At 40.5% G+C, this 25,471-nt stretch overlaps 1 protein-coding gene across 1 annotated transcript; it reads left to right on the top strand.

The window, feature by feature from the left end:
• gnaz (guanine nucleotide binding protein (G protein), alpha z polypeptide) lies at window positions 1–25,471 on the top strand. The gene is made up of 3 exons (XM_034095715.1): window positions 1–267; window positions 13,552–14,892; window positions 23,347–25,471. The coding sequence occupies exons 2-3, from the start codon at window positions 14,170–14,172 to the stop codon at window positions 23,689–23,691; spliced, it is 1,068 nt and encodes a 355-aa protein (XP_033951606.1). The 5' UTR covers window positions 1–267; window positions 13,552–14,169; the 3' UTR covers window positions 23,692–25,471.

Raw genomic sequence — 25,471 nt, 5'->3', positions numbered from 1 at the left:
TATACACGCCCTCCACCCCCATCGCTGCAGTGTCTCAACTGCCTTGGAGCAAACAAGAGAGGATATAGAACGCAGCAGATGTTAATAAGACAGAAATAGAGGGGAGACAGAGAGAGATAGAGGAGAAATGTAAGTGAGTGTGTGTGAATATGAGGAAGATATGAAGATGAAACAGCAGGACTAAAGGTGGATTGCACAGAGCCTTTCTCTCCCTGCAAGGGCTTGTCTGCAGTATCCTTTGTAAATGGATGCTGCCTTGTGAACACGGTAAGCCTGACTACTCTCACACAGACACAAAGCTTTTTTGTAATCACTGGTTTGGACACAGAGGAGGAGCGAGACGCTTTATAATTACAGCTATTCTGTGGAGGGCGAGTGTGTTTTCCTGATAAAATGGGGAAGGTGATGTTCAGAGATGGCACCAAGGAAGGCTGTCCAGTCCCCTCCTCCACCCTGCTAGCTCTGTGCCAACGGACGCTGCTATCTTATGCTTGCAATTTGACTCATCATCTCCCCAGAGCATCCTTAATACTTATAGGATGCTTTTATCTCAACGCAGTGCTTAGTATGTGTAATTACTGTATGTAGGACAAGTGAAGGATGCATCAAAGATGAGTGCGTGTGTATGTGTGTTTGCATGTACGTGTCTGTGCTCTGTCCAGGCCATGAGCTATGAAATGGAAAGAGGAGAAGTGAGAGAGTATACACACACTATCAGGTGTTCAGTACTTACAACTGGCTTTACGTGAATGTGCAGTGGGAGGTGTACAAATCCCACTGAGCTCGCGGGCACTGACATTTGACAGTGAAGATTTCTGTCTGCTGTTTTTTTGGGGGAAAATGTACATCGAATTTGGTTAATATCCTCGAGCTGAAATGTATTTGGTTTTTTGAGACGGTCTATGAATGTAAGTCTTAACGGTGAGAGGGAGGGAGCAGACCGTGTTCATTACTCAGCATGATGATTTGTGACATTTTCTGCTTCAACATCTTTCCCAATCTTTCCAATTTTTAAAGCCTTCCTGTGTTTTTTTTTTTTTCAATGGGGGCTCGGGCTCGGTTGTGCATCCTCAGAAGAGCATGTGTATTTGTGCGTACTGTATGTGAGGGCTCATGCTTGAGAGAGAAATAGAAAAGAGAGAGAACCAGTGCAGGGAGGGGTCGAGGGGCTGGGGGGTTTAACAGTAGGGAGGCAGATGGGGCAGAGGGGCGGAGGTTGATGCAGCAGAGAGCAAGAGAGAGTGGAAAGAGAAGATTTGGAATAGATTGGATGAAAGAGCGGCCGTGATCATTTCACGGTGGTAGCGAGACAGCGCTTTTCTGAGCATGTGACACAGAAAGAATGCAGGATGAGCCTGTGATAGTTCCTCCGGCAGCAACTCACATCGAGGCCTCAAGACATCTTTGGATCACGGGCAAAGATGACGGATAAATTCCACCATGCCTTTATCTCTTGAGCATTACTCACACAAAACATGGATCATGAAGCATTAGATTGATACTTCTGCTGAACTTGTGTAATGTTGCCTTCATTTCATTTCATTTCAAACCTTTATTTATACAGATACAATCCCATTGAGATGCCTGATTGGGGTTTATGGGAAAAACTGGATAGTAATATTGATCGCTGTCACAGTGCAATGCTAACAGATTGAAATAAGCCTTATGGGAAGCTGAGAGTTACATTGAAATGTTTTCATCAAAATAAAAAATAGCTTTACATTTTGGAATTCAGCTAAGCAGTTTTTGGTGCGTACAAACTACGTTTTTTCAGGATGTGTGTTGGCTAAAATGCATCTCAATCATGCTTTATTTCTTTTCCGATCTTATATTACTAGATAAATCAAATGCATCAACATCATGTGTTTTTGAAGTTTAAATGACTCAAAGCGCAGTAAACTGGTCAGTGCAGTATTGGTTTCATTAAAACGTCAAAGAGTTAGGATTTAGGATGGTTAACAATGTGCACATACTTAATTCTCCATGATGCCATCTCAAGAGAAGATGTCAGTGTGAAGGAAAAAAAAAACAGTGGCCTGTAATATCACACCCAGAATCAGAACTGCGTGCTCGGCATCAAATGTCTTGCATGCAAACAGTGTGTCGACAACGGTGTCTGGCACCCACAATTCATTATCTTTGATGATTTTTTGGCTAGCTGTGATCTCTCAATATCAACTACTATAGTCTCAGTTACTTGATGACCAGTGGAAGACGAACCAAGACGCCATCCACTATGTCCAAAGCTCTAATGAACCCTAATCATTTCAGTTAATGTTTTCCTCTGTGACCTGTTAAATAATGTCAGGTCAATGATGACCTTGGCTTCAAAATGATGGATGACGAGGTCCAGCACCAAATGTAAAGGTTAATCACATGCTTACATAATGGGTCCTCACTAGGTTTCACACACAAACACGCACACACACTGACAAATGTCATCATACCCTTATTGAGAATGCTTTAACATATTTTTAATGCCCTGATAAAGGAGTTTTGTTAAGCCAACCTCAACATGAATTCTTAAACCGGTTGAAGACACTTCACATAAATTAAGCATAAAGCCTCTGCCAACAGCATCAAAGTGTTTTGTCCTTTTTAGTTTCAACGGCAATACAGTTTGTTGCCACTCGAGTAACCGTTCTGCATATGGAAACGAGAGAAATGGTGTGACACAACCTATGTTGAGTTGACCTCCTTCCACCTCCTTTGTTACTCGCTACATCCACTCCACTGGGTGACATAATGGCAGGGGACAGCGAGAGAGACTTGGTTTCAAAGCGACAGAGGCTGTTGAGGTGGCGGCTGTTGCACTGAGGAGGTCAGTGTCACCGTGCGCGTCCGGTTCACTTCCAGCCGTCTTAAACATTTAAGGTGAGCACAGAGCTGACTTGGACAATTAAACTCAGCTCTATTACAGTTAAGTACCAAGGGGGCCAAGCGCAGTTCCCTCTGCAACCTACTTAATAAAATGATTAATCTTAGATGTCACTCATTTCATGGAGAGGGAGTACCCAAAAGTGTTTTTGACATGTGCTTAAGTGGTTGTAACAATTAACATTAAAATAGAACCTGCAGAGGCAATGAGATGACTCTAGAGTGAATACGTGTCCGTCAAGTTCAAACCTCTCAGTTGCTTTGTCACTATAAGTTCAGACATGGCTCAGATTCAGCTGGCTCAGCATTTGTGTTTGTTTTGTGTTTTTAAATCCTTGCCAGGTACTGGGACAAAATGGCATCTCCACACAAACGGCCGGCCAACACTGACGCAGAGAGGACTAATAAATGACTTAAAAGAAAAGCTTCAGCGAGGAAAGCTGTCCACTGAATCAAATACAAAATCTTAGGGCGGGGCACTGAATGAGTAAGGATTAAGAAATCTGTGGAAGCTACATGAAATAACATCAGCTCAATTCATCCCTCTTTCTCTTTCCCCTCCTTGTTCTAATCTGTGCTGCTAGTCACATACAGTTTGATGCCGGTGAGTGAGAGGGCCTTACTTACAGCACTCAAATCTGAGAGGGCAGCACAGAGGGGACTAACAGAGCAACTTTGTCTTCCATTGCACACACATAACAGCGGTCATATGACAACAAGGAGGTGGAAGAGAGGGAGGGGATGATGAGGGAGTGTATGGCCTGCTACCCACTGGGGAGGGATGAGAATCTATACTGTGTGTGTATTGGTTAAATATAGGCCTACCTGTATTACTTCTGTGATATTTCTACAGGTTTTCTAGAAGACATTTGAAGTTATGAGCACAACATTGACCTGCTTTTTAAAGAAAGTACCTGACAGTGGTGTCCACATCCTGTGGGGAAATCAGTTCTGGTTTCCAATGTTTAACATGCAGTATAATTGTCTTTCCCTGTTTGAACAGTTGACATTCTCTCATATCTTTCCCCTCCCCACACATTACATAATACATACAGTTCAACTGTGCTGGCATGGTTTGCTGGCATCTGTTAGGGGCTTGGCAATATAGCAAGATTATACATAAGTGCATTAAAATATAGGTGTGGCTTCTTTGGACGGTGATTTCATCATTTGGTATAAATCTTGCAACGACTCTGCAGAGGCAACCGCCTCACTGCAATATGTAAGATATTAGGGATGTCCCGATCACCTTTTTTTGCTCCCGATCCGATTCCGATCATTTGATTTTGACAATCTGCCGATACCGATTTTTCCCGATCCGATCTTTATGCAATGCATTAAGAGAGAAAAAAGGTAACAGATAACGGCTGGTCATCCAACGCGATGAATTCAGCTATCTTGGCTGTTATTCTTTTGGCCTTTTCACTGTTCTGGGGCAGTTTCTCTTTCCTTTTAAAAGTCTCTGAAAGTGTCGGTTGTTTCAGTGCCGTTACCTGAGTGGCCGCTGTGTACTCGTCGTGTTGATGTTGGTGTTTGTTTCTCAGGTGGCGTATTAGATTGGTCGTGTTGAACGTAGCTCTGTTCTTTCCACCATGCGGAACCTCCGCCTTGCAAACATTGCATCTGGCTGTTACACTGCCTTCGCTTTCAATTTTATAATACTTCCAAACTCCTGACATTTTCTCTGTCCTGACTCCCGAGTCACCAGCTGAACGTAGCCTCTCGTTAGCTTACTGCTACTATTAGACACTGCGCCCACTCTGTTGCCAGATTTGAGAGAAATAAGCAACCAGGTCTATGAAAACAAGCCCAAAGAAAGCAACACATACATGATGTTGTGTAATTTTAAACCAAAACTAAGTCCTCAGGATGACTTTAAGACGTGAACATGGTCATTTTTGTTTTGTAACATTAAATAAAATAATAAAAATATTTTATAAAAAAAAAAAAAAATTCTCCCGATTCCGATCTTTTGAAAATCACGTGATCGGCTCCGATCCCCGATCACGTGATCGGATCGGGACATCTCTATAAGATATTATACTTTTATTATTCCTTTTAGCATCTACTTCATCACTGTGCCTGATAGCATTCACTTTTCAGTGCTGATCGAATGGGTTAACGGCTGTTGCATGTGCTTCAGTATGAGCCGTTTCTCATTTTCCTGTTCAAGTGATCAAATCTGCAGATAATGTCAGTGGGCTGTACAAGCCTGAAAGTCTCCGTTACCCACAATTTCCTTCTGTTGGAGGAAACGTTTATCTTATCTGTCATGACCCAAATGAATATAAAGTTGGAGTGTTTGAACGAAGATCAGACTGCTTATAAAACCAACCTCAATTTTTGTTCTGATCTACGTGATACACGCTATAGAGAGAGAAGACCTCAGTTACTGAAAGCAGAACATTTCCGTATGCACCAGCAGCAAAAGATCTGAACAGGCAGATATCTAAAGACTTTTAGACACGTTTACTCACATATCCGTGTACACCAGTGAACACACACACACACGAGACTATACTGTCCACCTATCCCTTCACATCAGACAGCCTAGCCATAGCTCAGCCTGGGCACAAACATACCATTGTCATCGCTGGCTGGCCTTGTGACTCAGTGTGACCCGCTGGATTGGAGAAGGGGGAACACAGCATTGAGATCAGGAACGTTAAACGGAGCATTATCACGGAACAGCATCTCGCATACAGAGGCCTCACCCCCATCCCGTCTCCACCCTCTGAACAGCCCACTGTTTTGGGGGAGTAGAGTAGAGAACACTGCGCATCATTGTTTTCCATAATGAATGAGTAGTGTCCTCACATGTGTACAGTAAACAGGCATCTTTCTCTGAAGTCCGCATTCAGGACAGTATTTCAGGAGTGATAATACAAAGTGATAACAAGACATGTGGAACAGACAATTGTGAGATATAAATTAAGACTTTCAAGTAACTAGGTTTGAATATTATAAAGCAATTTAAGGCAAATAACAGCAATTAAATGTTATAGCTTATTTTGGATTTAGCTTCAACTCCTTGATGATTTGGTACATTCTTAATGAATAAATAGATTCACATTACTGGGAATAGCAAAACAGACAAGCTTATTTAAAAGCTGCATGATCCAATTTTGTGCCACTTGTTTTTTTCAGGATATTTGACTTTCTTCCCTAGTTAGTTATACAGTAAATATGCAGGACACAAAACATAAACATATTCTGGAAGAGGCCAAAAAGCTCTAAGGAGGTGCACTGAAGAGTTGTAGTTCGCCATGATTTCAACCACTTAAAGTATTTTTCATTAAGGTACACAGAATTGACCTCAGAAGAATTCGAGTCTAACAGCTCTACTGCTTCAAGCTAATAAAAACACGTCAGATTCCCTAACAATACTAACCACATACATTTATGTGACAAGAATCCATGGCAATGGCAATCCATTAGATACAATGTTACATGACATTATTTTGAAGCCAAGGTGCGATCTGACAATAAAGGCTTCCAGACACCTTCCCCCAGGAGTCTTCTTGTAGTGAAATCCTAGACACACGCTCGCTGACAGGCTCATTCTTGAGACTCCTTGACAGCCAATTTAAATGTGTCTTCACTGAGAAAACGTAAACCATGTATCCCTTTTCAGCGTGAATAGAAAGGTCCCCTGCCAGTCCATTTGAACCCACTCCATTCTTAAGAACAGATACCATAACATGAGATAACATGAAGTGATAGATTGGTTAATGGTAAGAAAATCAGGGCTATAGGATCAAATGCTACATCTTGTAAAAAGTGGTGCAAACTGTTATATGATGCTGAGGATAACTCTGCCTCTGACCTATATCTCATATGATTCTGACGTAGGATGTGGCGACCACAAATCTGACTCATCACACAGACGCAGGCCTTCTAATATGTAAGACTTTTACATTTTCTAAAGCACCACATGATGTCGTGTTATCTACAGGATCTGTTAGCAACTGGCCCCGGCGATGATATTGATCCGTCATTCTGCTGCTAAAGCATGAAATTGACTTCTGCATTTTGTCCCAGATTCCACAACGTTATTTATCACTATGTCCAGTGTATGGATAAGCAAAGCCAGTCAGTGTGGTGCCATGCAGATCATATCGATTCTCAGAAATATCTTTATAAAGATGAACTGTTTTGTTGAGCTGGATTTCTGCCCTTCAAGTCAAGTGAAGATGTACGCAAGGTAGGAATTCAGCTTTCAAAAACATGCCATTTTAGTACATTTTAGTCAGTATTGGGCTTGTGTAGCTGGAATGAAACATCCACCTTGTTTGCTGCCATTACTAATCAGTTGTGTTACTAAGGACAGGCTAACCAGTGGCCCGCCATTACAAATCAGTTTGACATGCCCATTAGCTCTTAGTTAGCATCTGTCATACAGCAAATAAGATGTGGTAATGTGATTTTCAGGTGTTTTGGAAGGAGTAAAAGGTCAACAGGCTTTTTTATACATTTATTTTATCTGTTCATGGTTCCCACATTAAGAGTGGCAAAAGGATTTTTGACAGATTAAGATTATAATCGCCAAAGTAGCCAGCTCTTATCAAAAGCTCCCATGGTGTACAGTCTGAGCTGCTAGATGTGAGCATTCCTGTTACATCTCCAGTGCTCTTTCCAGTATCTCTGGCACTGCTGCGTTAAGACTCCTCTGGGCTCTACTCTGCGGCAGGAGACCTTAGTAGATTGGAGTTGGGGTAAGTCGGAGAACACAACAACAAGAGACTGGGATTTAAAAGTATTGGGTTATAAAACTGCTTGCATTGCTCCTAGGTCATGTCAATAGTGCAGTCTGTAAAATATTTTTGAACAATGCTTATTTAAAAAATAATTGTCTTTTTCTAGATTCAGACTCCACTTTAAATCCTTTTTATTTTTTGTAGCTGAAATCTCACAAATATGTACTGTAATAACGGGATGGTTTATATAATATTTCCTCGATCAATAAACCCCCCCCCCCCGTAAATTAAGATTATATTTCTTTCTCTTATAATTTAGTCTACACCCTATCAAACTGGTCAATATTGACACAGACAACCAATCAAAATACAGTGACTCAATAGTTTATAAAAGGTACATGTTTTTAATGTGGTCCAATACAAACCTGCGCTGATACATCTTTCCTTAATTAAGTTGAATTGTGTTGGCAGTGTGTCAGATGGGTGTTAATTCAGCTCTATGGTCAATTTAGAAGCATACTTTGTTGTGTTGATAATCGACCATGTGATCAGACTTCTCACAAAAAAACATCATAAACACCAATATGTGCTTATATTATAAGGTCAATGTTTTTAATTTTTTTTATTAAACCTTTATTTAACCAGGTGGTCCCATTGAGATCATCCGTCTCTTTTTCAAGGGAGACCTGTCCAACATGGCAGCAAATGTTAAATCTCTAGGTGGCCAAAGTCGTTTTATACAAACTATAAACACTACATCCATCATGCCGACAGATTTCTTTCAAGTCCGACTCGCTGAAAGTCAGGTCTTAATTGAGTTTGAGGTTAAAATGCTTGATTTGAGTCATGTGCAACCCTCATGTCCAGAGTGTGAAATCAAATGTTTGTGAAGAATAGAAGTAAAGTCCAGTATTTATTTTTTGAATGAAAGGCTTACTCTTTTAGGATATTTATAGTAATTAATTTCTTGCTTTTGCTTGTAATTCCTGGCCCCGTCTGTGTCCTTTTAAAAAAAAAATGCTTATTGATAAATTATACTAATTTAATTTATTCCGTTTATTTGATTAAGATCAATCAGTTCTTTATTCAAACATTATTTTAGATTTTTCCGAAGTGGTCACTCTAAAATTAAACTAAATGCTGCTCTTTCAAAAGGTCTGCTGTGTTTACCGTTTTTTGCAGTTGCAGATGACATTTTGATAGTGTTTGTTTCAACTGTCAACAGAGTCGCTGCCAGAGTTTACATTTCTCATCTCTTTAAGTGGAAGACTAAGGCCTTTGGATAGTTCAGTAAGCCTTCAGCAGACGTGCTAATGCAGCGCTGTAGCTCAATAACCCCAACACAGCCTCAAACAATCTACACAAACTCGGAAATAGGGTCAGCTGACTTACTCATGCGCAAATTCAATTCAGAACATTTTAAAGATTTTACGATTGGTCTGCCCCAATATCCGTTTCCTGTATTTTCTCGTTTGCCTTAATACGTATTAATTTGCCTCTCAACTCAATCAGGAACATTTGGTCCAATTCTTGTCTATGACCTCTGTATACCTCTGTCAGCCTTCCAGCATTATCTTTGACCTTGTGGTGACCTATATAAGCTCTTGGAGGCGATAGTAGTTGAGGAAAGCATGTCTATTGATCTACTCAGATTTTCTCTAATGCAAAGCTTATTCACTGCCAGTTGCATTACATAAATGCATAATGTCCCTTCATCAGAGCCTCTTGTCTCTTTTAGAGAGCTTCTCTGCTCGGCTGGGCAACTTTTTGTTCCAGTAACACCACAAGGCTGTTATTCATTTTTTATCTGCTGATTTTTACCCCTTAAAAGTAACTAAATTACTTATTTCCGAAAAAAAAGACAATGAAACAAGTTGTCAAGTTGCTCTTGACAGTCGCCACACAGCCCATTAATACCCGACATGACCCAAAGGTTTGATCACAGTTTCACTCTAACTGCTTAATCTTGACACAATAGCAGGATTTAGTACAGATCTGGGGATTAGCTACTGTTTCACTCTGTGGTTTCAGATATTATTGTAAGAATCAGTCTGCTGCATTCCAGTAAAACTATGACACTGTATATGGACAATGACCAGACAGCCTTAAGTCTTTCTTGAACCTCTTTTTGTCAGGCAGCCAGGGGAAAGCTAGTCAGAAGCAGAGAGAACACCACTAAAACAGCCGCCTCTGGGTGAGAAAGCATGAGCCTTGTGCAGCTGATTGTAAAGCATGTGAGCTGCTTTGTTTCCTGTGTGCATGTGCTGTATTTGAGTTTGCTACAGGGAGTCTGTATGCAATGCCAACATCCGAAAGAGACAAGATCGCACTTTAGATTAAAATTTATATAACAACATGTTTACTACACAATGCAAGGCCTGTCATCAAAGAGGAACATTTGCATAACCCCATACTGTTCTGAATAGTTACGGTTAAACTGACCTACATGTGCCTTTCTGTATAATCTTAATCAGAATACTCTTGACCTCAGCAAAGCAGGGTCATCCCTACTAATGTGAAAGTCTCTGACTGACACATGTGGTTTATGGAGTTTCACCATTGGTCAGTCAGGTAATGGACAATTAATGTGATGGAAATTCCCCATTGGCTCTTGCCCTATGATATAACAACTGTGCTTCAGCTGCATTTTGTTCCTGAAACTAACGTTGTTGGTCACGAACCATGAAGTGTCTGTGTAAACAGATACAAAGTTAAATCACGTTGCAGCGGAAAAAAACATAGCTGATCAAGTGATCATATTCTGTGTAGAACCAGAAGCTAACAGGAGAAGAAGATCTGGAAATATTTTGACAAAGTACACCCTTAAAGTGAACATAGGCTGATGTCTAACTCAGAGCTGACCATCATGGTGGCAGGAATAATCTCTTTGTGCCCATGCACCATTAAAACCCTAAAATTAAAGGAATAGGCTGACTAGTATTGTGTTTAATGCAACAGACAATGATATATACTAGGATTCTTGTTTGATCACTCCCCAGGTTGCTTTTTCAAAAGTCCTTGGAATGCTTAGCTGTGATGAATAGGCTGTTTTCTTGCTTTAGTTTTGATGTAAATCGGTACCTGGTTTAATAAATGTGAAACATGTTTGCTGGTGCTGTTCCCCTGCTGAAAACTACAGTTATTTATGACTGGCAGATGTAGGGAAGAGCCGTATTCTCCCTGCTGCCTCTCCACAGCGGGGTTATTCTCAGTGGAACAACTCATCCGATCCCTCTTGAAATGAAAGGCCTCCGAGCACAGCTCTGACACACACACACACCTGCACACCTCATTCATAAAGCATTACAAGATGATTAAAAGCTCACCTGTGCCTTAAATTCTTGTTTTAACATTGCAAAAATGTGCTTTTAATAAAAATAATACCTTTGCTTTCCTTCATCTCCCCAAACGTGAGCAAATTAAGCAGTTGTGACACATGATACCACTGTGCCATGTTTTTTCCTTCTTGTCATTTGTTAGACGCTTTTATCCAAAGCGATTTACATACATTCAGTACTGTGGACAATCCCCACAAGGGCACATTTGGGGTGAAGTGTCTTGCCCAGGGACACAACGACATGCTGACTACAGTGGGACTCAAACCTGCTATCCCCTGATTCAAAGTCCAGCACAATATCCACTGAGCCACAGCCTCCCTGTATGCTACATGGTTATATTTCATTTAATTTAAATCATGTGTTCTCACTGGCACACGGGGAGATTGATTTCACAGCAACACATAATGGATTCAACACACTTGTGTTGCTCTTTTTAAAATAGCTGAGATACAATTGAATGTTCTTTGTATGCTTTGAATCTGGCTGTACTGACCTGGAACACCAAGTGGAATTTCACAATTTACTTTACCTGGTAATGTTCTCGCTGAGCGTGCGAACAGATGAGTTGCCTGCCGAGTTTCTCTTCCATTTCCTCTTTTTGAATGTTACGTTTTGGGTGGTTGTGTGAATACAATCAACTACCTGTTTTTTCTTAACATTAGGTGTTAAACAGCTATACATATCTACACTATTCAAACACAGTGGCTCATTCTGCCTGTTTAATCATGATATTAGATTTTTGTATACAAACTTTGCAAATACATACAATATATATTTTAGTTTTTAATATAAGCTTGCTTTTATCATTTTGTGTGAGCAATAATTGTGCCTTTGTAAAAAGAATCGCCACTCCATGTAATGTGATTAAATCCTGATTTTAACAGCAATCTTATGGAATTATCAACCACAGCCGGAAAGGAGAGACTGTTATACAACATAAACCCACTGTGACTACATGTGCTCATCTGAATTAGGGTGGGATGGTAATTATTTGCAACATAGTCAATTAATAATAGGAAGTAAGCGCTTGGGAGAGTGATGGAGGCAGGGCTGATGGGCCGTGTGCAGCAGGAGCTGTGTAGGAAAGGCAGGAGTGACCGAGCTCAGTCTAATCCAGGCTATCACATTACCTCAGCCCTCATAACACATTGAGATGCTGGCCTATCTCCGTGGCCCCCATGCCTCTACCTCCACTCTCTTACACTTAAAGTGACACGCTTCTTCTGTGTAAGAGGGCCAACTGTTTGTTAGCTCCTTGTATTGCCGTTTCTTGGAAGGTGTTTGACATGTATGAGGATATTTAGGCCTTACCAGAGGAGGTAAGCCTGGAAGTGTTTTCCTTTGAGTAAAGATGATGACTCCGTTACCATTACCTGGATTGGAGATGGTCATATATGAATTCAGAGCGGCTTCAAAATCAAAATTAGTATCAATCCTGTGTTAATTTTTTTAGTTTAAACTTATACTTACACTGTGTTCTGCTCTAGTTGTTATACCAGCAAAGGACTACGTTTTCTTCTATGCAGTGTAATAGAATGGGTGATATTATCAATACAAATGTAATGCGATAATAACTGACTGATTTTCTTTGCACTGCTCGCACACTACTTCCTTAGCAATTATCTAAAGTGGTATGACTTCAAAAAGTGTGGAAATGCAAGGCTTGCATATTTCTGAGATAGCAAATTGAAAAGACTTCATACACAGCTTTAATGTGTTTCATAGGCTCTCAAAATCAGTGATGTGCATTAACCGGTTTGGCTGGCTATGCCATTTTGAGGGGGCAGTCAGGTGCCTGGAGCCAGGAAACAATGCTCTCCACTCTGTTTGTGTTGTGATGATTTTGTTCTGCTCCGTTTTTTTTTTTTTCTCTCTCTCTCTCTCTCTCTCTCTCTCTCTCTCTCTCTCTCTCTCTCTCTCTCTCTCTCTCTCTCTCTCTCTCTCTCTCTCTCTCTCTCTCTCTCTCTCTCTCTCTATCTATCTCTCTCTCTCTCTCTCTCTCTCTCTCTCTCTCTCTCTCTCTCTCTCTCTCTCTCTCTCTCTCTCTCTCTCTCTCTCTCTCAGTTATTTTCCACTGTAGGAGTAAACAATAATTTCACCTTTTTGCCTATCAGGTCTGAAAGTATTAGGTTCTATGCCAATGTTTGACCTTGGTTGTGTATATAATGATTCTGTGTGTGTGCACGGTTGTAGGTGCGGTCAGCGGAGGTCAGCGGAGGTCTGCTTCAGTTAAGGGTCTATGGTAACACGGGATTGCACAGGGACAGAGTTTGGGTGTGTGACTGTTAGGAGTAAAAATATCAAGTGGCAGTTTACACAGTATACAAGTAGCATGGCAATGGTTGAATTTGAGGTGAGCAGGTCAGTATGCAGTCCATTGTTTGTGCGTTGTTATGAAATTGCAATAAGTAGGCTGGTGTAAGTAATGGCAGTGTGTTAACTGTGGAGCAAAAGGCAGGAGGCAAATAGCATAAAGACTGGAAGCAGGGGCAAACATCAAGTTAAAGGGATCACCAAAGGTGTATTTTGTTGAACTATTCTTGTAGCAAATATGTTAATTATGTGATGGAAAGTGATGAACCTGCTCTCATTTGTGTGCAACATGCTATTAATTTATCTCTTTTTATTATGTGTTGCAGACTTGGACGCCTTCAGTTGCTGGGGAGATATCACACCACAGAAGAAGCTGAACATATTTTATCAGGAAGGTTAAGCAAAACCGACCTATATCTAACTGAGGGTGGATGTTACAGAAGCCAAACGAGGGCAACGTGTCACGAGAGCCATGTGGGAGGAGAGTAAGGCAGTTCTGCAATTCGCACGCATCGAGCCCTAACAATCTGTCCAGTGCTATTCGCTCAACGTTCTCCAGCCCTGTTTCCTAGCTGTTCCTCAGGGGCAGCCCCTGCTATGCACCCCAGCTCTGTTGGCTTCAGCAGGCAGTCCAACCTCAGTGCCAGGCGCTGTGTGGGCATCCCAAAAGCCTGGGTTCTGACCACACTGGACTTACAGACAGCCCCTGAACAAAAAGAATCAAATCCTCCTGAGCCGCTCCTCTGTGTGGTGGCTTTCCTGTCTAGTGTTAAATTGGGCTGTTGTGAAGACTTGTCTGCCTCTTCACCAGCAAGTTCTTAGCGTTAGTGAAAACCCTCTCCAACTCGTCCACCAGATCCTTTTAGGTCACCACTTCGTTATAATTTGCTTTCCCATCAAGCAGCAGCACGACTTCCTTTGTGCTCACCACGTGGTGGAGGACCATGGGATGCCGTCAGAGCTCGGAGGAGAAGGAAGCGGCGCGGCGCTCCCGGCGAATCGACCGCCACCTGCGCTCAGAGAGTCAGCGGCAGCGGCGTGAGATCAAGCTCCTGTTGCTGGGCACCAGCAACTCGGGCAAGAGCACCATTGTCAAGCAGATGAAGATCATCCACAGTGGAGGCTTCAACCTGGATGCCTGCAAGGAGTACAAGCCCCTAATCTTGTACAATGCCATCGACTCGCTCACACGCATCATCCGTGCCCTCACTACACTCAAGATCGACTTTAACAATGCTGATCGCGCCTACGACGCCGTGCAGCTCTTCGCCCTCACAGGACCGGCTGAGAGCAAAGGGGAGATCACTCTAGAGCTGCAGGGGGTCATGAAACGTCTGTGGGGGGACTCAGGGGTACAGGAGTGCTTTCAGCGATCTAATGAGTACCACTTAGAGGACAACACTGCCTACTACCTGAATGACCTGGACCGCATCTCTGCACTCGAGTTCATCCCAACCGTCGAGGACATCCTGCGATCCCGCGACATGACCACCGGCATTGTGGAGAACAAGTTCACCTTCAAGGAGCTTACCTTCAAGATGGTGGATGTGGGTGGGCAGCGTTCGGAGAGAAAGAAGTGGATCCACTGCTTCGAGGGCGTGACTGCAATCATTTTCTGTGTCGAGCTAAGTGGCTATGACCTCAAACTTTATGAGGACAACCAGACGGTAAGAAAAATCAGTTTTACAGGACCCATATATGCACATGCACACATGTGCACTAAACATCCCTGTTAATATAGCAGTTTGAATAGATAATCCTAATAAGCAAGAAAGTATTCAATCTTCACTCTGACTAAGTTTTACTTCTGTGAGAAGAGATCCAACCAGTATTTTAATCAGTGGGTTGAGGTCATTTAAGTGACAAGATCAAATCTTTTTTAGTCAGAAAAGAAAGTACTTCTGACGCATTGCAATGATCTTAGATACCAATAATCTTGGTATCTATATTCGAAGTCCACGTAATTGCTTCAAAGCATGAACTGTCTGGTGCATAAATAGGTTAAATATATTCCTTCGCTAATTATGAACAATCAAAGGCAAAATGTTTGGGGTTGTCAACACCTCCAAATATTACATTTTTATATTAAATGTTTTAAATTTGGAAGCAAAGAGATCACAATTGAGTTTGTTATATTGGATGTAATCAAGTACATCAGGTCTGCCTTTTCCATCTAACACTCCTCGTTTACTTTAATGTAAATAAATGCACAATCATTAGTTCACTGTAAGATTATGAAACCATGAAACCAGTGAACAGCTTATCACTTAAAGCAGCTACTGTAAACAGACCTGAACAAAGAATGTGAGTTCATTCTAAGTACAACATTAAGCCTACCTTTAGTTCAGGTCTATAGCTAGAGGATACAGCTATGTAAAAGTTTCATTCAACTAAAGGATCAGAGGTTACATTAATGATATGTTCTGTTGGAGAGAGGAATTAGGAGATTCAACTCAGAAGTCCTAATCTTTTTGGTACATTTTGATTTACATGGACTGGATTTACTGTTTTAAAGTGCTGAAGAGCTTCTCTGTGAAAATGTAACAGGCAAAACACTTATCTGCAGAAGGTTGTTTTCCACTCTTTACCCTTTTCATCTTTTTATTATACTCTAAATAACATTACCACTGACTGTAATAGCATTCAGTGCATTCAGTTTTGTTTAATAAACCATTTGGAAGGCCTTATCCAAATGTTATGGTCCTTTCCAAAGTTATTTGGCTGGAGGCATGAATGGAGAAATAGGTGAAACACATTCCCTTTGCCTTATTGTGGTCGTGCAGCTATTTCAAATCTGTCTGAATGAGAGTGGCCGGTTGGTTATCTCCCCTTCATGGTTGTGGAATTTGAACGATTTGCCATCCATAGAATATCTGCTTTGTTATCCGAGTGTTTTGGAATAGTTAGGTAGTTATTGCTTGTTTAACTGCCTTTTTGATAATAGAAGGTCAACAATAGATACTATTTTACTTCTCGAGTCCAGACCAACTATGAGGGGTCAGCTATGTACTATTTCTTCAAAGCCATGATCACATATTTTTTCCTAAAGTGGCTCCAGTTCACTTTTTCATACACTCAAAAATAGCTTGAGAACAAAGTCATTCCTGTTACTGAGCTGGCCTGATAATTCATGGGTTGCCCAGATAAAACAGGGAGTGCACGGAGATGGGTTGGAACAAGAAATCAATTAGTTTTATAGGTTAAAAATAAAGTCTGAGAAGAAAATGCAGTATGGTGTTAATTGAGTTCACAGAATAAAGTGTGAGGCTGTACCTGTGAGAATTAACAGATTGTGAAGGCACCAAGTAGCAATGGGAGTTCACAGGTGCTAGAAAAAACAACTTCTAATATTCTAAGATAGGAGCGGAAGAAGATGGCAATAGATCAGATTAACCAGAAAGAAAGACATCCTGAAATTAGAGCAGTCATCCTGCGGCAGATATGAATATAAAGACATTTTCTGCAAATACTGACAATTTCATGGTTGGGTTGTGGTTGAATTCATGACTGCTTTTAAAGTTGTATGTGTTTTAACACGTGAAATAAAGTAGCCTTTGAAGAAACCAACAGGGTTTCTTTTAGTTAAACGAGGGTTAAGTAACTTGTGAAAGAAAATACCCATTAATGGTGGCTGTGATTTTCAGGGGCCAAACTGTGACATGTTGCCTTAACTGACTCAATGAACCATTTCACAAACAGCTCTTCTTTGTGCGTTAACACAGAGACTCACTACACTACACCTCAGCTAAATAAGTCCATTATATTTAGATGTATTTTAAGTGTTTAAGAGTTTTACTCAACATGCATCAGCTAACCCTGAACTCAGGTGACACTGAAGAACATTGGGTCGCATCGACTAGTTGTACTTGTTAACATTAGAGATGAGCACATGAGACTGGGAATGGTTTGGCCTTTCCACAATGGTTTTATTGCATAGAATTTTGAAGATGGGTTATATTGCTAAGTAATCATGTTTATAATTTGAGGATCTACACAAGAGACAGTACGCATATAGCGGCAAACAGCCAACTCCATTGCCCTATGCACGTTGCTTAGAGGATACTAGTGGCTCAGTTGCGAAAACGGCACACTAATTATCTATTCCACGGTGAGCAACCAGTCTCTCTCCACTTTAACAGTTTTATTAGTTTTTGCATTATGAGCAATTAGCGCAAATCTTTTGGTTTAAAGAAATGTGTTTGAATGCCACATTAATGAGTGCAGATTCAATACCATATTGATGGTAAATAAACCAGATTCTAATATAAATGACTTGAACAAACATCTGCTGTAAAATGATCATCATATCAAAAAAAGCATTTTAAATAGCAGGCTATACCTTATTATATAACTATGCAATTACATTACTCATTAGGCGGTTTTATAACAGATGTGACGGTGTCTTAATGCCCCCAAGTATAATTATATTCATTTACAGTATATAATGGATGGGTAGATCATGCAGAAATGTGCAGAAGTATAGCAGAATGGTAGAACATTTTAAAGCATGACCTACAGCGAGGAGCTACTCGCATATTCACGTTTTAGTCACCAAATCAACTGAATAGATGTGTAAAAGTATTAGTGAAAAACTACTCTTCTTAATGTCTTTCGTTTTTTGTAAAGCACTTTGAATTGCCTTATGTTGGAAGGTGCTATATAAATAAACGTGCCTTGCCTTGCCATACATACTCATAACATGGCTGAGATTTAAAAATCCTCTGCTGTATTATGTGGCTTGAAGATTTATAAAAGAGCTAAATGCAGAGTTATGGAAGAAAGGCTGTTCTAGCATAGAAATCACATAATGGTGGCAATCAGGCCACACCCTCAGAACTCTACAGGATGATCAGGCAGACAGCATAATGCAACAGCACCTCTAAATGTCACATTCAGTGTACACCTTATCTAAACGTTTCTGGATTAAGTGCAGTTATGTTGCTGCGCTTCCATTTCCAAAGAAGGCTCCTCTGTGAATTCCTGCATCTTGGAGCCCCCTGCTTCCATAACCGCTGTCAGCTGACAGCACTGCTGAACAGCTGTTACCTAACACTAAATCTGGCCTCGACATGGCATGAAGTTTGTAACCATCCATGTGCTGGTAAATTAAGATGACCCAGATAAGGGTGCAAAGAGAGAATAGTATACGCTAATATAGGGAAATGAATACAGCTTATGCTACACGACTTCATGATAAAATGATATTCCATAAAAACAAAACGAGTATACAATTCATACGGATTAAGTATTAGACCAACATTCAAGGACAGACAAGTCGACATGTTTCAATCTACCAAAACAAAAAGGTATTGACAATTGACTATAGCAAAGATTATAATAAATAGCAGAATATTGAGATCAGACTGAAGGGAAAATGTATACATATTTCTAAAGGAAATGTTTTCAATCTTGTACGGAAAGGAGACAACTGTGCAGACTCATCAGATGCTTTGATAAATAACAAGAACATCAACAAATCTTTGCCTGAGCATTTTGCAGGATAATCTAGGTTTCTCTTAACATATAACCTATCTTGAAATTCATCTTTCACAGGTTGTACACTACATAAACTAGATTTAACCACGGAGATAATATAAGCAGGCTCCGTAAAAACGTTTCCTGTATGTCTCTTTTATTGGATTAACATTCCTATGAGAACATGAACATGTTGAATACATTTGCAGTAAAGCTGTTGTACAACATATGTATTGATTGCTAAATAGTGGCTCTATTACCATAATGTTATCATCAATGTGTTCAATTCCAAGTCCTGCAATACAAGGACGAGCTGTCATTTTAATTAGTTTTAACTGCGTTAAAAATTGAGGTAATTTCCCCCCAGCATCAACGATATTTGACTTAATCAAATATCAGCTGTTTCATTAAGAGACCTTCATGTCCATATTATCTTAAGCCTGACGTGGAGACTATAACTTAAATGTGTTTTTTTTTAATGTATAAGTCTATCAAAACAGTTATCATTGCTATAAATACACCTTGAGATCAAACTAAGTCACTGAGTGGTTGAGCTGAGGTGACTCCTCTATCTTATTTTAAGTGCAGTTCTGATTCTTATATTTCTTAGTCCAGACCGAACAACAGTAGCAGAATGTATGAACAGATGCTCCATGAATGATGTCTTATGTAAAGAAAACCAACATAATAAGCATTACAGAAGTTAAATTGCATGCCATAAGGAGGACTAAGCTCAGTGTTTGTTAAATATTTCAATTGGTTTTGTAACTGTAACGTAGGAGTGTAAGACATTATGTGCATTACGTATTGTGTGTATGGTTATCACTGAACAAAAACGCTGCTTTGAAAGTTCCTCCTTAGAGGAAAAGATCATAGATCATCTTAGTGATCTAAACCTTCAAAACTTCAATGTCACACGAGCAGAAAAAACAAACTTCGTCCGACCAGATTCAGTTTCAATGCAGCAGCTCACACACGAGAGAAAGTACACCATAATAATTACAGTGCAACATTTACCCATCAACCCATTCCCTGATGCATTCTCCCTGTCTTCATAATGAATCGGTTGCCATGGTTACTGTTGCATGGTAACAGGCCAGTCAAATGCTCCTAATCCTGCCGCTGTTGACAGTGAGCTGTGACTAGGGAAGGGAGGATGAGAAGGAGAGTGGGGGGGGGAGAGCGTTTGTACAACAAACAGCAGCGCTAGAGAGAATAGATAGGAGGTGTGTACGTGCACACACGAATTGTGTTTCTGCGCGAGTGTTTGTGGGTGCATTATTATGAATGTGTAGTAGAGGTTTCTGGCTGAGGCTGAGCAACTGCAGTGGGTTGTGTGAGAGGTGAAAATGAAACGCCTCGATGAGAGGTTCGCGGGTATTTAAGCTTGTGTTAGCCAAACATAAAGGCAGACACTGCTCTATTTCCATTGTCGCAATCATTATTTTCTAAAGCTGTCTAACAGGAATTAATTACCTGTCACATAAATGACGACTGGAAATGAATTACTGGGGTTTCAGGATTTTATGTCAATGTGTGCATGTGCACTTTCCCTTTCAAGCCGCAGAAATGTAATTGTATGTCAAATGACATTTCCTCTGATCGGTGACTTCACGTCCTTTCAGAGGCACAGAGGAAGCTGTCAGACTTTAGTCTTTCAAAATGCATCCAGCAATTCTCTCCTTCACTCAGCAACAGCATTTTAACCCCCTAATGGGTTATCAAAGGAATTACTATCAGTTAATTTAATTGCTTGCATCTTATGACATAACGCTGCTTTTCCAAGAAATGGAATGAGATTGTTCAAGGACAAACAAGTGGAGTGGAAAATAAACATGTTGGCCATGGTTTTGCCAATATTTAATTACCAGGCTAAACATTCACACAAAGGTTCCCATTTGGAAATTATGAAGAAATTGTTTGTGCCCTACAATGTCCGACAATGACTGTCAAAGTCCCTGCAAAGTGAAAAACATGTTAAATTAATTAATTAATATCATAGCAGAGATATTTTACATCCTTCAAAACATGCCTGAAGTTGAAGTTGGCTCACAGATATTCACCTTCATAATGTAATATTTGTAATCTTTTTAGATTTGGATGTTAATGGATATAATAGATAGATGGATATACTAATATTGAATAATGCTCATCATACTCCGTCTTACACATTACAAAATAATCAGGTTAAAGCAAATTAGAACACTACTTTGTGTTAACATATTCACCTGCAAACAATTACCATCAACATAAACAGACAATTATAGAACATTTTCATTTGAATGTGCTTAGCTTACAGTCAGAAGTTTGATTATGATCAGCATCTATCGCGACACTAATATGTACAATTGTAATGTGTTTACAATTTGTTGCTGCCCACAGAGAGGGAAAGCAGAGCAGTGTGAAGAAAGTGATGTTCAGGTAGAGCAGAGGAAACATTGAGACAGAGAAAATCATCTTGGTAGAAGCACCCTGTCTAGTAAGACTGACATTTAAAATGAACCCTAATGAATTACCAAGGGGTGGCTGCAAGTGATTTGTATTTATGGGAAACAAAGCAATGACACAGGGTTGAACTTCCTTATTAATACTTGAGCTTAATGAGATCCTGCGCCTCTGGACTACCCTGACAGGAAAGCTGTGTGTGTGTGTGTGTGTGTGTGTGTGTGTGTGTGTGTGTGTGTGTGTGTGTGTGTGTGTGTGTGTGTGTGTGTGTGTGTGTGTGTGTGTGTGTGTGTGTGTGTGTGTGTGTGTGTGTGTGTGTGTGTGTGTGTGTGTTGGAATCAAATTAAGGGGGTCTGCATGCCTTACTGCTCCTGAACGCTGCTCTCCCCCTCCCCATTAAGAAGTCTGCAGTGGCCAGGTGAGGAGTCGAGGTCCTCTGTGGCCTCAGCTGGCTGTCTCCGGCCACTCTCTCTTATTTTCCCACCCTGCAAAGAGGAGGAGTGAGGTCAATCAGCCAGACATGACTTTGTGCACTGAACAATATTTAGGGGCCATTCTTAGTCCTCGGGGAAACATACTTATACAGAAAGGAGAGCCTATGTTTGTAACAGCATGTGAGAGAACGGGAGTAGAAAGGAAGACATGGATGAAGAAAGGGACTAAAGACACATTGTCATGAACAAAGCCTTGGTTTATAGCCTTCGCAGTTATTGTGGTTCAAGAGTTTGTTTTTGTTGCCCTTTGTCGTTTCCACATTATTTACTAGAAAGGGTTACTTTGTCAACATGTACTACCTAGAAAAAAAAACACATAGTACAAAAAAGCGCTTTTAGCCAAAATGAAAAACTGGCCACATTCAAGGTTATTATAAAACTTTGGTTTCCCATAACTGTTGCCTTTTCATCATTATCCAAAAATAGTGCACTTACGACACTGAAAAATCAGGGTTAACTTTCAGACCACACTACGATCGTCTAATCCTCCACTATTCCCCTCTGTATTTTTGTTCATGCTGTGCGGATCTTGTGATTTGCTCAGAGCACCATGTTGTTTCTGTAACCTTTTAAACAACAGTCTTCCATCTGACAACCTGCTGGTCACAAGCTGCTGGCCAGTCGCCACATCAGCTAGCAGCTGCCATGAACTGATCAACGTTCCTTTTCACTCTTATGTTCTCTTATACATTCAAAGTCACATGAGCACAAACTACACTGAAGCACATGCATGCACACAAACACGTTTATACCCACACAGATACACAAAGGGTGTTTCTTCTGTACCTAAACTTCCGCAGATCAAATGGAAATAATTCAGATTTAAAAAGTTTAATGAATAAAACAAATACAATTGAAGTTTGGTACAGCGTCTGGCGTCACATGGTTCCTGTTTTTGCTAAAAAGTCTTGCTGCGACTCATCTGTACTCTTCTTGTTTCCTCTGATTTGCCCGTTTATCTGAAAGACATGGCCAACGTCAGTGATTTCCATTTCAGAATTGTGAAACATATCTTCATAATTCATTATTGAGAAAATATTGCTACACTTAATGAGGTCCTTCTGGCTATAAATGAAAATGCATCAACATTTGGATAAGCCTTGTTAAGTGTTATGAAAGCTGAAGGCTGAAGAAGAAAACAATATCATAGAATCCGAGCAGTAACGGTGCACTGAAGGAAAGGTTAGAGCGGTCTGTCCTCAGTGTAAACAGCATATCTGTCAAAAACAGCCCGTGACCTAGTCTCTACCCAATCCACATTTTTTATAAATGACAATTGATGCACATATTCTTCACAAGATTGTTCTGTAATGAGCAAACCTAAAACTGACATATCTTCTAGGACTGATTATCTCACAGTTATGGACTTAGAGAAAGAGAATAGCGAGGAAAAAACAAGAAAGTTGTTACAGAGGAGAACGTGAGAGTTCAGATGCAGGTCTTCATCTGTGTGAGTTTCAAGTCTCTGTTGACATAACAGAGAAGCCGTGCTGCTGGTCAGTCAGTCAGTTATCTTGTCTCCATTTTCTTTCTCAATTCTTGCCAACATGGTTTATCACTACATGATCCTGCCTGTCAATGAGGTTTGAATGTGTGATAGTGTGGGCTGATTTAGGTTGTTGCTTCTGAGACAATAACATCTAAGCTGTGAAAATAATTCCTCGTAGCCTGATCTTTCTGTGTCTCTCTCTTTCCACATGCCTACAGAGCCGCATGGCCGAGAGCTTGCGCCTGTTCGACTCCATCTGCAACAACAACTGGTTCACCAACACGTCGCTCATCCTCTTCCTCAACAAGAAGGACCTGCTGGCAGAGAAGATCAAACGCATTCCCCTGACAGTGTGCTTCCCTGACTACAAAGGTCAGAACACCTATGAGGAGGCGGCCGTCTACGTGCAGCGGCAGTTTGAGGACCTCAACCGCAACAAGGAGACCAAGGAGATCTATTCGCACTTCACCTGTGCCACTGACACCAGCAACATCCAGTTTGTGTTTGACGCTGTGACGGACGTGATCATCCAGAACAATCTCAAGTACATTGGGCTGTGCTAGGACCTGATGCCGGGTGGGGGGGTGGTGGTAGTGGTTGTGGTGTCCGGGGGGGTAAAAGCGGGCAACTTGGCAGGAGTTGGCACGCCATAAGGCTGGATAAACAAAAGGCATGCCTGCCAGTTTATCTCTTGGAAGAGGTGGAACAGAGACCTGCAGAGGAGAGGAGGTAGAGATGGACAGGGCTGGACCATGCTGTAGATTAATGCGTTTCAGTTGAAACAAAAAGAGCTGATGGGCCACGGTCAAGATGGGATTTTTACCCAATGTGTTTGCACTGAATATGAGTATGCAGAGACACCCAGAAACACACACACACATACACAAATGCACACACATCCTTATGTTTGCTCACACACAAGATCTTTGGATCAACAGTCAAGCACTTGTTTGAGGGCATCACTGGAAACGTTAGACAGCGACCCCTACCTGCCTGCCAAACCTGAGGTAGTAGGTCTGTACTGCTGGTTCTTTTCGGTGACTTTTATTTTATTTGCCAGAGTCAATTAATGCTGCTTTACAAGAAGAAATTTGACAAAATCAATGTTCTCTTTTGGATATTCACCCTAATAATGGTAACCAGTGAGTGCACCTGATGAGACGTGGGGAGAGCCTGTACTTCTGAGAAAAAAAAAATATATAAATATGTGTCAGTAGACATGATGTCACAGGGTTTCTGCCTAAAAAGGAAACTGCCACAGTGTAAAGCTGAAGTGAAATACGTTTTCTACAAATTATTTGTGTTTGCCCCCTGGTCGACTCTCTAATGTTGTCCTTTCCCCCCCTCTTTCTTTTATCGTTTTTTGTGCTTTAAAAAAAAAAAAAAGAACATGTCTCTAAAACCTGCCTTTTATAGCAAGTCACTGACTGATAATACCAGGAGAGTGTTATGCTCGGTAGAGTCAAAAGTATTCTTTATGATCATTCCAGTTTCCAGCAAGAGACAACAAAAACAGTGCCAAGATCAATTTGTAAATAAAAACAAGGTCCCATCCATTACATTAATTTTTGTTTTGTTTTTATGGACAAACACATTAAACATGCATGATTTTGTTACTTTGGGATACTAATATATTTTATTTGGGATTATGTTCCTCTTTTCTTAGGTTTAAATAATATATTCCCAAATATATATATATATATATATATATATATAAATATATATATAAAAGTCAAACACTGTGTACGATTGTACAGTTGTCAGAGAGGAATCTATTGAAAAGAGTTATATCAATATAATAACGCTGAATATGATGTAATGATGATGAAAAAGATGACTGATGATGATGATGACGATGATGATGATGATGATGATAGTGGTGATTACAATCACATTAATGTCAAGGAAAATCTCACTACACAGCTAGCATGAGAGGAGTGGATCAAAGGAGAACAAGACTGTAGAAAATATGAAAACAAAGAAGCAAATCTTGAAAGTTCAATCTTCCTTGCATTATCTAAGTGAAAATTGTCAAACAGCCAGTCAGTATGATGTGTAAATATACTGTAAGGTACACTCTTTGTTCAAACAAATGAAAAATAAAGGTTGAGTTGTGATACTGTGAGAAAGAGAGAGCAAGAGAAAGAGAAGGAGAAGGAGGAACACCCGACTCCACTCCTCCTCTTACCCTTTCTTTTCAGTTTAGAGGGTGGTGAGCAAACAACTCAGCTAAGGGCTTAAGGCTTGACTTTACGTGATGTCCACTTTAACAAAAGACAAAACAATTCAAAAAGAAGTATAAAGAGGACAATAACTATGAATAAAACAACTTATGCAAATTTC

The sequence above is a fragment of the Pseudochaenichthys georgianus genome, chromosome 12 (assembly GCF_902827115.2).
Source record: "Pseudochaenichthys georgianus chromosome 12, fPseGeo1.2, whole genome shotgun sequence".
Classification (NCBI taxonomy): Eukaryota; Metazoa; Chordata; class Actinopteri; order Perciformes; family Channichthyidae; genus Pseudochaenichthys; species Pseudochaenichthys georgianus.
This window is presented reverse-complemented; position numbering and strand designations above follow the sequence as displayed.